The following is a 15,630-nucleotide window of genomic DNA, read 5'->3' on the forward strand; positions in this document are numbered from 1 at the left end:
AGGCCATGGAGCTCGCATGTACAACTACTTGAGCCACAAGGACTCAAAGGGATAGTACCTACGACACGAGGCCATCGAAGCGAAGCTCTGAACACAGATGGCAGCGACTTGAAGCTGGCGGCAGGCGTGATTCGCTGATGAAGCTATATCTCCACAAAATAGGTATTTCTTTCCTAGCTTATTAAACTTTAATTAACTTTGAGGGGTAAGATAGGACTGACCGATGAGAAGAGTAGTAGTCTTTGATTGCTCTGGCAATGCTCGGGCGATCTGATCCCACAAGGTGATTCTGATGGTAGACAAAAGAAGAGGAAGAAGAGGAAGAGGAAAAAGAGATGAAAGAAGGGGGCTTGGGTGGGGCCAAAATAGGATATTTAGGTTTTTATTTATAGGTAGGGTTTCTGATTTCGATTTTGATTTGGAAACCGATCAAGTTGGCCGAAAATTTCGTGGCTGCCTCGTTGCGTGACAGTGAAGGAGATGGTGAAGTGAAGGGTGTGCACATCCGGTGCATGTGGCTCCAAGAGATTTTTTATTTTTGAATGTTACAACTGGTTTCTAGGATGTAGGAAAATCTCCTAATTGAGGTTGTCAGATTTTTTTTTAATTTTTTCCTAAATATAGTAAGTACATGATTGCTTGATTAGTCAGATACCTAAAAGGAACAATATCTGAATAAGTTAACTATATGATAATTATATGCTGGGTTTCTTAAATATATAACACCCTTCATGACATATACAATTGATCTCTCCATTTTTTTCACTATTTAGTATTTACAAATCAACATTCCACTTTTTTGAGAAAAGACGATAGAATACCTTGACTTGAACTTACATTCAGAATATAGGAACCCATAGATTAAGTTCATCTAGCATCTTGGTTGCTAAAATATATGGTGTTATATGTAAGTTTCTCTAGTATTTTAGTAAGTCAGTAACGTGATAAAGTAGTAGGCATCATAATCGTAATAATATATAACTCATAATTTATGGAATGTTCACTCTTATTTGTTCAATCATGCGTTAGTTAGCTGTTACAGAAAAGTTGCTAACAATATGTTGAAATTTTTACAAGTAGTTTCTAACTAGAAGAAATTTAGCATCCTATTGTACAATATTTACCTCCTTTTGATTGGTATTGTTTTTCATATGTGGAAACTGAATAAAGTGATCTAAATACAGAATTGACATAATAGATTGGAGTGATAATTAGATATGATGATGTATGACACTAGTACTTCAATTTTGAGCACATAATTATGTTATTGGCAATTGTTTCCCATAATACGAGACCATGAGATGTGCTTAAACCTTAGTCGTACACTATAGAGCTGCACTAGCACATAGGTTGGACACCCTTGTCTAGGGCATTCTCCGTGGAGTGCTATAGTACTGCCATATGGTGTATTACTTTTCCATTACATCGAGACTAGTAGAAGATATAACACATTTTTACTTTTTCTCTTATATGTGTGAGGTCAAAGTCTGGATTTTCAGAGGAAAGTGCTTTCATTTTTATTTACTTAACAATAACTTTCTGCTGAATTTTTTTCCTAAAAGAAATTCAATTAGTGAGGATTTGAAAGTAAAGAATGCATCACTTTTTAATCAATCAGGGTGAATGAAGTTGTAAAAGTAAACAGAAAATCTCTATGTGAAGAAGAAAGTTTCTAATATCAGCCTTTTTGACAATGCAAGGGTCTTCTTAAATGAAGTGAGTCATATAAAAGAATATCTAGAGTTTACATTAGCTTTAGTGTACTTATTCGCATCACTGATTCAGAAAATAGAGTCATCCTTGAATGACTTGAGCTTGACTATATCTCTTGACGATTGTCTAATAGTTCGATTGGAAAGGGAAACCTCTTTGATAGATGATATAACCCTCAAAATTTGAGTATTTATTTTTTTCCGACAATTTTGACATCTCTTTTTTTATTTGCATGCATGTTTCTTCATAATGTTAATTACTGCAAGCCTTATTATATGATTATTGATTTACATGTACCAGTATGTAACTATGTATTATCACACAGTAATCATTCGACTTCTGATCCATTTGTCTTGAACCCCACCCCCCATTAGTTAAGGAGTGCAAATAATGCGGTCTCCATGTCTTGAATCTTGATTGTTGCTACTGGAATTCAGAAAACACATTGTTTGCAATCAAGGTCGCAAAGCTTCATTTGATATCACAATGATTTGAGTATTTTCTATTTGCTGTTTAGGATACTTTTTAAAGGAATTATTCAACTTCAGGTTATATTTTTATCAGACTTCCTTGGAGAGGAACATTTAACGTTATGTTTTATCTTGCACATCTTTCCACATTATCCTTATTAGATAAATCCTAAATCAATTGTGTTAGTAGATCAATCGATATGTATGCAATTGCTTCTCAAACATTATCACTATCTAGGTAACAGTGCATCATCTAATGATCTTTTGAATTATTTACCAATTTAAACTTATAAAGAGATCTGAAGATACTTGGTTGATACTGTTGTAATACTGTAGCATACTTGCTTGCCTAATTGTAGGTTAGATGTAACAGTTACCAATAGACATTCAAGGTATCATATTGTGCTCTTTTATTGTAATACTGATGCAAAACATGGTAGAGAAAGATGAAAGAGGAAAATAAGAAGGGAAGGAATGAGGTTTTACACCTCCACCCTAAGAAATGGTTTCACACCAAAATTCTCCAGAGAACAAAATCACATAAACTTTCATTAACCTCCAAAGAAAATATAACGGGTCTATATATAGACCTACAATGAAATTAAGCAAAAAACACCCTACATAGGAAATAAACAAAAGATACCCTAAATAAATTAAAATCAGAATTATAGGGAGGGATCATCAACTGTCGGCACCTCCTGCGTTGGTACACATGCCATCGCGTCCTATCAGTGATGTCCACATCAAATACATATGGTTTTTATGAAGTATGTGCCCTAAGCTGTTTCATGTGTAATTTGTTTCTGTTAATTAATAAAATGAACCAGTGAAGATCAGCAAGTTCTCTGGAGATAGTTCTAGTTCTACATTACTTAGTACATCAGCAATGCTAATGTTACAGCTTTCTTCCAGGATGATCAAATGATGGCAACTCGGTTAGCTAATGCAATGTGGAATTCCTTAAAAGGAAGACCTGTTCAGGTATTGTTTTTTTTTCTTCTTTTTAGATTTTCAAGGACATGCAAGGAGAAAAGGATCTTTCTTACTTAATTTTTTCTTTAGGGACGCATTTATCAAGGCAAGGAGCCCCCTCAATTTATTGCTCTCTTCCAGCCCATGGTTGTCTTAAAGGTATATTCTTTTGCTTCTTTTGAATTTTTCCCTCCTTGAAGTAATAAATACTGTAGATATAATGATATATAACAACTGAACCTTTCTTGATTGCTTTGAACTATTGACTTGAGAATACATTGCTCTCTTTGTTATTGCATTCAACAATGTGCAGGGTGGAATGAGCTCTGGATACAAAAAGTTGATAGCAGACGAGAATTTGACTGATGAAACTTATACTTCTGATGGAATTGCTCTTATTCAAGTATCTGGCTCATCGATCCATGACAATAAAGTTGTTCAAGTTGATCCGGTATGCATATATCAATTATATTTCTGTGCCTTCTCAACCTTGGAATGCTCTATTATCAATTTGCATGACAGATATGTACTTTTACTAAATAATACGAATAAAGAAGACACTAGGTTCAGAAAAGGTGTCCGTAGATTTCAACTGTACAAACTACTCGGTTTTACACAATAAGAGACGTGCCACTTTTTGGGTTTGGTAGCTTAGCAAAACTTATGCAGAAAAAAATGGCCATTGTAATTGATAGCCTAGCTATCTGAATTGCAAAAAATGGATATAAGGTTTACTAAAGTTCTTTAGGTTAGTTAGATCCTAACCCCTTCAACCATTGCCGAGTATCACTTTCACCCCCTAAACAAAAAAGTGGATGGATACACCCCCTAACTTATTAGAATCCTACCACCCTTGGATGCCTTCGACAGAATGACAAAAGTAACAATTCCACCCATATCCAAAGAATAATTTAATGATGGAGAGACGTTTGACTTAGTCAATTGAAGCAAAAATAAAATACACTCGTTCCTTTTCATTCCCTTCCATATTCTTCACTTCATACTCTATGAATTATGATACTCATGTCAATCTCCTCATCCTTCTTCGACATCCTTTATCTTCTCTATTAGTTGCATCTACGGTAACTTCTCCAAATATCTCACATCTCATTACCGAATTCTCTTACCCAATAAGAGAAGAGATGATGTAAAGAAGAAGGAATGAGAGGAGAGAAGTAAAAAAACAATATGAAAGGGAAAGAGAGGACATTTATGTCTATCTATTTTCCAATCTTGCAAGGTTATTTGGAACAGAATTTCTAACAGAATGTTGACGGAGGGGCTCAGTAATACATTTCAATAATTCAACAGGTGTAATTCTCAACTCTTTTTTTTTTCTTGAGGGTGTGAAAGTAATACCGAAACACCTAAGCCTCCAAATACACGTATAAACCGCGTGGGTAAATCCCCCCATGCGGTGCATCATACGACCTGTCAGTATAAGAATTTCACAAGATACACAACAGCACAATTTCACCATAAATAAACTCAACTATAAGAGTCCGGATACAAGTTCCACAGGTCACAACAAGCCTTCCAAATCTACATCCAAAATACAATGCTAAAGTCCAAAATATATCATCATAACGCCCTCGCAGGGGCTTAATACAACTAACATACATACTGAAAAAGAAAAGCAGCTACTCCTCGCTACTCGCACCTGCGTCCCCTAGCTCTGAAATAATGCCACCACGAGGTGGTGAGCTTACAGCCCAGCGAGTAGGATCCATACAATCTAAAATAATGAAATCACATGTGTATATCCAATGTATGCCTATATTTGCTAACAATAACAATATGCTTGTTGAAATGACTTACCACAAATTACTAAATCAATACAATTGATAAAGATTACCAGTCACTATCCTGGAACATGCTAGTTCCTAAACGTATCACGATAAGTCCACACAGATATAAAGCTTGATACATTCTCTTATTCGTATACATCTCAATCATTGGGTTTATATGTTATGCATAGCAATAAAATAGCAGTTTAGTCATCTCATGCCTACCAAAGCATTAATCATACTTATCATCGCTCACCGAGCTATTCACCACACAGGGTAAATACTCTCAAGAAACAATCATCCATCATCTTATACATCGAGGGGGGATATATACACATTTAGCGGTAATGCCACCTACACGTGTATGGCGACACTACATGTGACCGGTTGTCTGTGGCCATTAGACTAAGGATCCCGGTCGTAAGCCCATATCTCACTCTCTCTAAATCATCACTGCCCTCAGCGGAAGAATCGGGAGCCCTTGGCTCATCAACAGACGCCCTAACTTTGTGTCGTCGGGTACCGCTAGAGTTATATCCTTGCCTCACAATTATGTTCTTCTATCATCATAATTTAGTCCTAACTATGCAGTATAACTACCTGAATGCCACATAGGCTCCCGACCTCAGGTGTAGGCCGCTAATATAGTCATATAAGATACACTCTACTCTTAACCCTGAACTGAGTGAGTAAGGGTACTGGTGGAAGTGGTGCAGTGTCTATGAGTGTATAAAGAAGGTTATAGTCATCATGATCGTTATATTCTATATTCACAATAGATATATATGCAAGGGTATATCATACAGGATACATGCAGAGCATCATCACACTAATGCTTATGCTACATTAACAATCTCATAATATCATAATGAGCAAATTATCAATAACTGCATATGTAAAGATCTACATGGTACACTAAATGCATGTATTAATACTGACAATTTCTATAGTGTCATGACAGACATAATGACTGTAACTACATTATTCTAGATTGTATAACTCTACTCGCTTGGGGGGTCTCCACAGTATGGTAAATCTTGTCAGCTAGCCGGCTCCTCTGAAATCCCAAAATCTCCCTCATGCGATGTCAATCCTATTAATTCACGCAAGTAAGCCGTAAAATTAGCGAACTAATAGAATTAATCATCTTATTAGCGTATTTATGTTTGGCAAATACATGAGCCAAGGGTCTCTTAGGGCGAGTCTTATGTTATCCTAAAAATTCACATGATACTAAATTGTCATTACGAGGGATCAGACTAATTAAATCAGGTGAAAAAGATAAACATGGTTATAGGGTCCAAATGACCCCAAATAGGCTAGGCTAGAGGTATTGGGTTAGGCTCAAACCTAACCTAATAGGCAAGGGGGGCCTTAGTGGGCTGCAATTGGACTGCAGCCCACAAGGTTGGCTGAAGTGGGCTGGGGTCCAACCACAGCCCACCAAAGCCTTGGTTGGCGGGCTGCGGTCTGCAACCCACCCAACTCAAGCCTAGTGGGCTGCGGTCTGCACCGCACCACAGCCCACCAGGGAGGGCCCGTGGGTTGCGTCTAACCGCAGCCCACCAAGGGGCTCAGTGGGCTACGGTATGACCGCAACCCACTAAGGGGGGTGTGGGGGTTTAAACAACCCCCCTACCGTCCCTTGGCATTTCTATCCAAGGGAGGAAACAAAGGGAGAGCGGAAAGCTCGAGGGGCTGCGACGCTGGCGGCGCGGCACGAGGCCGACGGTGCCGAGGAGGGAAGTAACAGGGGAGAAAAAGGAAAAGGGGAGGAGGGCTTACCGAAAAAGGGGGGGGGTTGGTCGGCAAGCTCGGCGGCTTCGGCGTCGGCAACCCATGAGAAGAGATGGAGAGAGGTAGTGAGGTGGAGAAATGGCGTGGTGGAGGAGGGGAAGATGGGGTTTAATGGAGGCGGGAGCAGGGTAGCGTGCACGGCAAGGGAAAGGGAAGAAGGAGAAGAGAGGACGCGGGGGCAGGTACCTGTGACGCACGTGCTCAGCGCGTGCGTCACGGGATTTTTTTTTTTGAAAATTAGGGTGTTTTAGGGTGTTACAAATACTGAGTGATATTGAGAGCAACAATGGCCATGCCACAAGCACGGACCGTGCCGACTACCGGTCGGTACGGCACGGCATGTGCCGTAAGAGAATGAGAAAAAGAGGTAAGGGATACTCACTTTTGCCTTTGTAGTCGCCGTCGCCATCGCTCACCGTGGCCGTCGCTTCGTCGGGTGTCCTAGCCCGTTCGAGAGAGAAGAGAGATCGAGATCGAGAGAAAGAGAGAGAGAGAGAGATCAGGAGAGGGTTAAAAACTTAAGTTGCAGGTTTGAATTTGAACCCGCAACTTAAGTCCCACAACTTAAGTTTTTAAACCTCTCTCGATCACTCTCTCTCTGTCTCGATCTCTCTTCTCTCTCGGGCGAGCGGCGGGCGGCGATCGGCGATGAGGTCAATGGTGAGCGGCAATGCTATTAGGACGGGTGTCGTGCGGCACTCTCGTGCCATGTGCCGGTATGTTGCCGGCACGGCCATCCATGATTGAGAGTACCAAAATGTAATCAACTCAATTTTTTTGGGAGGACTTCTATGCAAGGGATACTCATTCTTGAAATTCCATGTGGAATTGTCGTTTTGTAAATTATTTTCCAGTGCTCTTCCTTGATGTTAGATATTCTTTCGCACTGGATGCTTTTATCACCATCTCCTAGGTTAACCCTTTAATTGGGAAGACTTCTTACTCTTGAGGATCATTATCCAATCAATCAATTGCATTATCTCTTTTTTGAAGCAACGAGATCCTTCTCTTTTACTATCTTTGATTCTTCATTCTTGTATTAAATTGTACATAAATTAGATCATTCAACCTTCTCACTTCTAATTTATTTGTCTTCTTTGAATAAATCTGAAATCAAAGACCAAATAAAAATGAGTCATATGATGATTAAATCATCAATCAAAATTTAAAATTGACAACTTAATCAATACAATGATACATTACTCGTTTAAATGAGCTCCAATTTTTCACATTTTGAGGAGCTATATGTCAAATTAAAAATTTTAATCGCTATATTTTTCAAATAAGGGGCACCAGCTCCATATGCACTCCACTAATGAGCAGATAACTATAAAAGTTAGAAAGTAACTTATACTACATACTAACATACTAACACATAAGACAAAAACATATGCTGCGCTACATATGTTAAATTGTTATACCTAAGTTGACTTCATCACTATTAACTTCTTCTGCTAATCTTGTCGGTAGTCTACCAAAATCTTTAGTAGCATCTTTATAGGTTGTCATCTCCACATTTGTAATGTGCACTTAAATGGATTGATCTAGATAGAAGTTTTCAATATAACTAAGAACACCATCTATTACCTTAAAATACTCTTCATTTTATCATAATCTCTATAAAAATAGTATGAATTTAAGTAACATGTAGTAGCATGAAAATGTGTATCAAGTTTTTCATTTGTATAATGATCAATTGCGTTGAGAAAAAGCTTGGAAAAAGTCTCATTATTGAAAATATTCTTAATTTCCTTTTAGCATCTTTCAACCCACCATATATAAATCTCTTTGGTTGCTTTATTTGAGCATCAAGAACTCGAAGCCACTTCACCAAAGAAGTGAACATTTTAATTGTTAATGACATTTATTAAAATTTATTATTGAAAATAGTAGAGTAAACTAAGGTTCGAAAAATCGGGATCGGCCTTTTGAAAAAACGATTTTTATCGGCCGTATTGCTCGCCTAGATTGGATCGGACTTTTTAATTACATAAAATTCTAAATATTATTTAAAAATACAGAAAAACTTCTAAAAATTTAGAAAAAAGTTTACCAAAAATAAGAGAATAAAAAATGAAAAACTATGGTGCAATAAAAATTGAAAAGAAGAAGAGATTAGAAAGAGCGTGAGTGGAAGAAAATCAAACAAAAGAAAAAAAAATCATGATGCAGTGAAGAAGAAGAAAGGGAGAGATGAGTGGAAGAAATAAAAAAAAGCTGAGAGAGAAATAAAAAAATTAATTAAAAAATTATATATCGGAGTTTGTTGAAGCTCGTCGGAGTTCATCGGAGGTCTCTCCATAAGAGAAACAATGATTATATGTAAGGAGAGAAAAAAAGAAAGAAAGAGTAAAAGAAAGAAAATGAGTAAGAGAGAGTGAAAAGAAAGAGAGAAAGAGAGAAAGAGAAAGAGTTTGGATCGGGCCTGGACCATGGAGTAAACTCTCTTTCATTTAGTAGTTTTTGATTTTTTGCATGTTAAATATTCATCAGAAGTAAACATAAGCCTTAATTTTTTTTTTCTTCTCTAAAAGATTTTGCAATGTAAGAAAAAAAATGGCAAACCTTGTAACCCCGAGTCTCATAATCTTTTTTTTTGTGTGAATTGATGTGTCTTAATGTCTTATGATGTTCATAAATGAATACCATGACTTTCCCACATTCAATTGCACTTTAAATTCTTGCTTCCTTGGATATTCTCACCAACATTGAATCTATATAGTGGGTGGCACAAGATGTCCAGTATATGCAAGTATACTTATCTTTTAATGACTATGCAGCAACATTATTAATCACAATTTGGAGAACATTCTTCTCTCCTACTTCTTTGATATTATCAACAACAATAATAAAGATGTATTCACCTATTGTTAGTCTTTACAATGATTAATAATACGTAGAAAACTAACTTGAACTCACAACTGACACAAAAATTCATAATACTTCTTTCTTTCCGATATATCTACCCTTTAGTCAAAACTTAGTAGCTATTTTTTTTGAATGCAACCCTATGGTTATTCAAATCATCATTTGTTTTAGCCACTTGCTTCTTTAAAAGTGGTTCACGCATAAATGTCAAGTGCTGACTTATACTTTGGGCCATATCGACTAACTGCTTTAATCAATATATGAAATATTTTGTCATTAATGACATTAAAAAAAGAGATGTCACATTTGTAAATTCAATGAGCAAAGTAGTTCACTTTATTTTTTCTTCTTTTGCAAAGGAATTTTTTATGTTTGTTTATACCATCTTTTCCACTCTCTAATTATTAGTTCTGGATTAATAGAGGTGAATTTTCTATAGGACTTCTACTCCTTAGTTTTTGCTTTCAATATCTGAAATTTTTAGATCTTCATTCTCTAATATGTTTATTTCTGCCCTTAATTCTGCTGTCTCTTTTGATTTCTCATCTTTTTTTTTTCTTTATTCTCCTCTAGATGATCTATGATAAATTTTTTTTGCCTCATCACTAGCTTTTGGATAAGACGTAACATCACCTCGAATATGAGCAATATGCTTCTTAATTCTACTAATTCATCCCTCGGTAACTTTCCCACAAAATATATATTTCCCTGATCTCATCAACCGCAAAATCTATATGCTATCAAAAACTCTGATCTCTTCAACCACAAAATGATCTCCCTTTGCCATGCACTTAACTTGACTTATATTTTCATCTAATGTTTGACTCAAAATCGATTGGTTAGTATCATTTTTAAGCATATTTATCCACTCATGAAGTTTGCTCTTTATTTGTAGGTGGCAACATCTTTAAGTTCCACAGATTGTTTTGTGTTGCAATCCGGTAATTCGCTATTTACATGGCATGGAAATTCAAGTACCTTTGAACAGCAGCAGTGGGCTGCAAAAGTTGCCGAGTTTTTGAAGGTATAATTCTTCCAACATATATCTTGTTACTTGTTGGTGTGCTCTTTCTAACCCCTTTTACCAAATATTTTATTGTAACCCATTTTTAAGGTTTCCTTTCGTGTAGCAAAACAACCAGCAATATGTCAATTCTTTTATTTATATGTGGTTTGCATATATACTCTTGATTATCTTTCATGTACTTACAATATTGAGTGGATTGGTATTTTGTTGATGTAAATCTATAAATGAATCTCCTTTTGGAAATTGATGTTTGAGAAATCACCAGTGGCCTAGAAAGTTTTTAGAAAATGCATTCGTTCCAAAAGTTTTCTTGGTGTTTGGGTTATATAACTAGTTCTACTAGCATTTTTATTTTTTAATCTGTCTGTTTTGACGAGTCAGTAAATCTGAAACTTTTCTGAACATTTTTATGGAACATCTAGAGTGATAATGGGAGGGTGGTACCCTTGGACTGAGGAACCATTGTGAAAGAAAATTTAGCAGAATTGTTATGAGTGGAGATTGAGGATACTGCTAGACTGTGGCACTTCTGACCATTTAAAGATTGCATAAAAGCATTAGAGATTTTCTTGCTACTTCCTTTCATTATGACAGTTACTACTTCTAGTTGCTATAATTTATTATTCCACGTATTCACGACTTTATACAGTTGGGGAGCATTCCATGATTTCGGTCTAGTCTATTCATTACATTGGCTGAGTTTGAGCAATTTTTAGGAATTGATTTTGCCCAGATGTTTTATCTATGTGAAGTTCTCTTGTTAGAACTCTGAGTAGATGCTATTCTATAAACCACAGGAGAACTTACATAAGTTTATAAAGTCTAATACAACCATAAAAGTTATGCTAACTCTCTTTTGCCATTTTTTTTCTCATTTTAGGGTCAAATTTACTAGACCATTTTTTCAATCAACTTTGGCCTAAACGCCTAGGCTCCCGCCTTAGATAAAATATAATAGGCTTTGCGTAGGTCCTACCTACATGATGGCCTTAGCATATCAAATCATATTTTAGTGCGTAGATTGATTTTGAATCTCAAAATTATTGTACATGATGAATTAGTGGATTCTAATAGCTTACTACCTGTGTATTGAAATGTGGCCGCAGGTGGTAGGCGGTTACCCTACCGCCTAGTGCTTAGGCATAAGACGGGCGCCAAGATGGTTTAGCATTTTTAATATATAAAAAATAAAAAATAAATTATATATGATATACATATTATATATTGATATAGCATATATAAGTTTTTTAATAGTAATTTACAACTACAACAACCAAAAATCACAAATTAACACCAACCGACTCTTGTAGAGTTGGTAGGTATCCTTACGATCAAAGAGGTTATGAGATTAATTTCAACTCCAAATAATTATTATGGAGAAAATTGTTTGGTGGCTTAATTCAACGGTTCGGCTCGATTGATTACTTGGTGATACAGTTGGCTTTGAGGAACAGCTTGGTAGTGCGACGATTTGAAACAAATTTTAACGACATTTAGTTCGGAGCAATAATTCAGCGACGCACACTGCTTGAAGCTTAGAGTATGCATCTTATTATATTGTCTAAAGCTTGATGGGACTTAAGTGCCTCTGTATTTTGGGAGGATTGGCCCTTTGTTTAGCCTATATCAAGCCTTCAGACTTTTCAACGATAACAAATACCTTCAGACTTTTCAACGATAACAAATATCACAAATTAACTATATGTATATATATTTTTATCTTTCTCTTTATATATATAGAACACGACAACTTATCTCACTATTTCTCTTCTGTAGATTAGTAATCCACAATATTTTGAAAATAGAAGTGGTGGGTTCTCAAAGCAAGAAAGAGAAAATGAGAAATGGGTTCTCAAGGTAGAAAAAGAGAAAAGGAGAAAAAGAAGAGAAGTGAAGAAGAGGAGGATGAGGAATGACAGCTTGCCCGCTATTAGCGGGTTGACTAGGTGCATGGCGAGGCGGTTGGCCCGCTACCCTGCCATGGCAACCGCCTTTAAAGACAGTCTTCACTATAGTTCTTAATAAGAATGCACTAGTTTATTGATTAGATTGTATTTTAACTTCTACCCCAACAATTGTTTATATTTTAACCATTTTGAATTCCGTGCACCCGCCTAAGCACCTACCTAGCGCTTAAGTGCCACATGATTCCTTGTTTGCCTGTCTACCTTCTATGGTCTTTTAAAACCTTTTACTAGAGACAACGTTTTAGTGACTATTAGCTAGAGTATTATAAGATATAATTGCAACCTATAAAGCACAAATACGGATACGATACGGATATGGGGTTACGATAAATTCTCAAAAAATAGGATACGATATGTCTAGGATATAATAATAAAAAAGACAACATATACATGTGTATGTGCAAAAAAAAAAATTTATATTCTAATGACAACTTATACATAACATTGTATTTAGTATTTCAATATATCTATTATCTACATAAGCATTTAATAGCAAAATGAGAATAGTAGATATTAAAGACAATTAGACAAAGAATACATCAGCATTCAACAAATAATGCACCAAAATGAGAATGGTAGATATCATTGCATTCAATATGAGCAACTCAGGCTCATTGGTCATAACGCTAAAGTTTATAAAATATATCCATCAACATTTCACAACTTGCCTAACACCAAAATGAGAGTAGTCATAAGTCACTAGTGTAATTGGCAATGATATTAATTATTTATTTCCATCTAAGTAATTCTTTTCATTGCCTTCATCGGTAACTACAATAGCCTTCAAATTAGGCTTATCAAGTGAAAGGTTAGCAACTTCAAGAATACTCGCTCCATTTAATGAATCAAATGAATCTCCTCCAACATTCTACATTTTGGTCTCCTTTTTTATATACTTAGTTGATCTTTTAGAGAGAAGATGAAGATTATTATGGAAAAAAACTAGATCTTCTGTTCGTTGTGGAGTGATCCTGTTTCTCTTTATTGAGTGAATAAATAAATATGTGCTCCAATTCCTCTCATGACATGATGATAAATACAGTTGCCCAAGTAATTGAAACGCTAAATTTTGAAGGTCAGGTGTGAAAGCACCATGAATGACCCACAACTTCTTTGGATCAAGAATATCTCTATCTTTAATAGTCATTATCAAAACCCTTTGTAGCAGTTGAGAAATTGGTATACTCGTTAGTTATAATTCTCCTCTCTTCCTCGTTTGGAAAAAACCTCTTTAAACACTTGTTGCTCTTATGAGAAATTTTTAGATCCTTGTATGGAGGAGTGTGGTTTGGATTCTCATTAATCTAAGTATTAGAATAATATCTAGTAAGAAAAGCACAAAAATTAATTTAACAAAACTATAAACCAAAAGGAACAAATAACTATGTAATAAATCTTTTAAGCATTGACTTTACCTTGGATTCAACGAGTGTGCTAAACAATGAAGATGAGTATTGCTTTTATCCATCTATCAACAAAAATTTTATGCACAATTGAGTAGAAAGAGGACTCTTCTTCTTTTTTTGCCTCATGTTTGTATATAGCTGTTTTCACTTTTTCAATCATTTCATCCCACATTTCATAAATCAAATGAATGCAATGTTTGTTAGTGTCAACAAATCACAGCATTGAATAAATATGCTTAGTAAAAGATAATATATTCAATTTTATCCCACCATATATCATTAAGGATTTTCTCTTTTATAAATTATGCCTTTCCTACATCGTCCTATCTATAAGAATATCATTTATCACTAATAATTATCATTTGTAGTGCATACTTGATAGTTTTGAATCTCCTCAGGACAAATAATTGAGGCAAAACGTGAATCTGCAATAGCAAGCAACTTCAAATTTACAAATTCATTGAAAATGGCAAGTAGCATAGCGTGTTACATGATAAAGTTTTTGATGCACATCACAACCCCTGCCACAATAGATATTTAATTGCATTTATCAGAGATAAGCTTATTCCCCTCAGTGTTTTTTTAGGCACATATTCTTTAATGCAAGGTTAGGGATATAGACAACGCATGGAGTCCAAAAAATATTTGAATACTAAGCCTCTATAAGCATCCCAGCTGACTTACAAACAAAGATATTATCAATAATGACTTGTACCACATTTTGCGCACCAATCTCTTCAATTACTTTGTCGATCAAATTAGATATAAATAATTTATCTTTGTATACCCCTCACAATTTATAGCTCTAAAAAATATGGGACCACTCTCAGTCATTGTCAAAAAATTAATAAGAGGTCTTTTTTATGCATCTGTCCGGTCATTACACACAATACTAACCTCCTTTACCCTCCATGTGCCCTTAATGTGTTCCAAACCTTTCAATATTTGCCCTTTCTTGTTGGAAAAGTATGGTTCGTAACATATTATATTTAGGAGGCAAATAACTTGTTATTTGACTATTAGTTGCAAAAGTTTAAAACTTAACATAATATGGGTTTTCAACAAGATAAAAAGGTAATCTAGCAGAGCAAGATGGAGATGGCATTCGGTGAGTGAAGACTAAAGAATCAGAGAGAGTTGTGGAGTGAGGAAGGGAGATTCGGGTAGAAACGAGGGAGTGAAGGGTTGGGTTTCGTAGGTGGCAATTGATGGAGTGAGGGCTATGAGATGAGTTAACATTTTATGAGATGAAAGAGGGAGTGACGGGTTAACGGGTAGGGCAGGGAGTAATAGAGTGAAGGGTATACAATTTTAGTAGTTATATCAATGTTTCGAAAGGCGACCGCAGTTTACGGTCGACAAATTTAAAAAAAGTATATATAATATATAATATATAAAAAATTAACAATAATTCCTCTAGCAGAATAGCAACTATTTCACAAATATTAATCATAATTACAAACAATAATAAGTAGAATTTGAATGATGTGGTTCCATTTTCTTAAATATTAGTATAGCGGCGATAGTTATAACTTAATACTAATAGTTATATTAGTGCAATGTTGTTACATTAGTACAGTATTAGAATTTAGAATTTCTCTGCTTTATTTTTATCATAGTTAA

At 35.5% G+C, this 15,630-nt stretch overlaps 1 protein-coding gene across 2 annotated transcripts in view; it reads left to right on the plus strand.

Moving 5' to 3' along the window:
- LOC140776097 (villin-2-like) overlaps positions 1-15,630 on the plus strand; it is a 42,409-nt gene that overhangs the window by 14,376 nt on the left and 12,403 nt on the right. For both annotated transcript variants that reach the window (XM_073119671.1, XM_073119672.1), the window contains exons 12-15: positions 3,096-3,164; positions 3,246-3,314; positions 3,469-3,606; positions 10,503-10,631. In XM_073119671.1, the coding sequence (XP_072975772.1) occupies positions 3,096-3,164; positions 3,246-3,314; positions 3,469-3,606; positions 10,503-10,631 (405 nt within the window). The remainder of the gene's footprint in view (positions 1-3,095; positions 3,165-3,245; positions 3,315-3,468; positions 3,607-10,502; positions 10,632-15,630) is intronic.

The sequence above is a fragment of the Typha angustifolia genome, chromosome 14 (genome assembly GCF_048772165.1).
Source record: "Typha angustifolia cultivar Huaian chromosome 14, ASM4877216v1, whole genome shotgun sequence".
NCBI classification, from domain to species: domain Eukaryota; kingdom Viridiplantae; phylum Streptophyta; class Magnoliopsida; order Poales; family Typhaceae; genus Typha; species Typha angustifolia.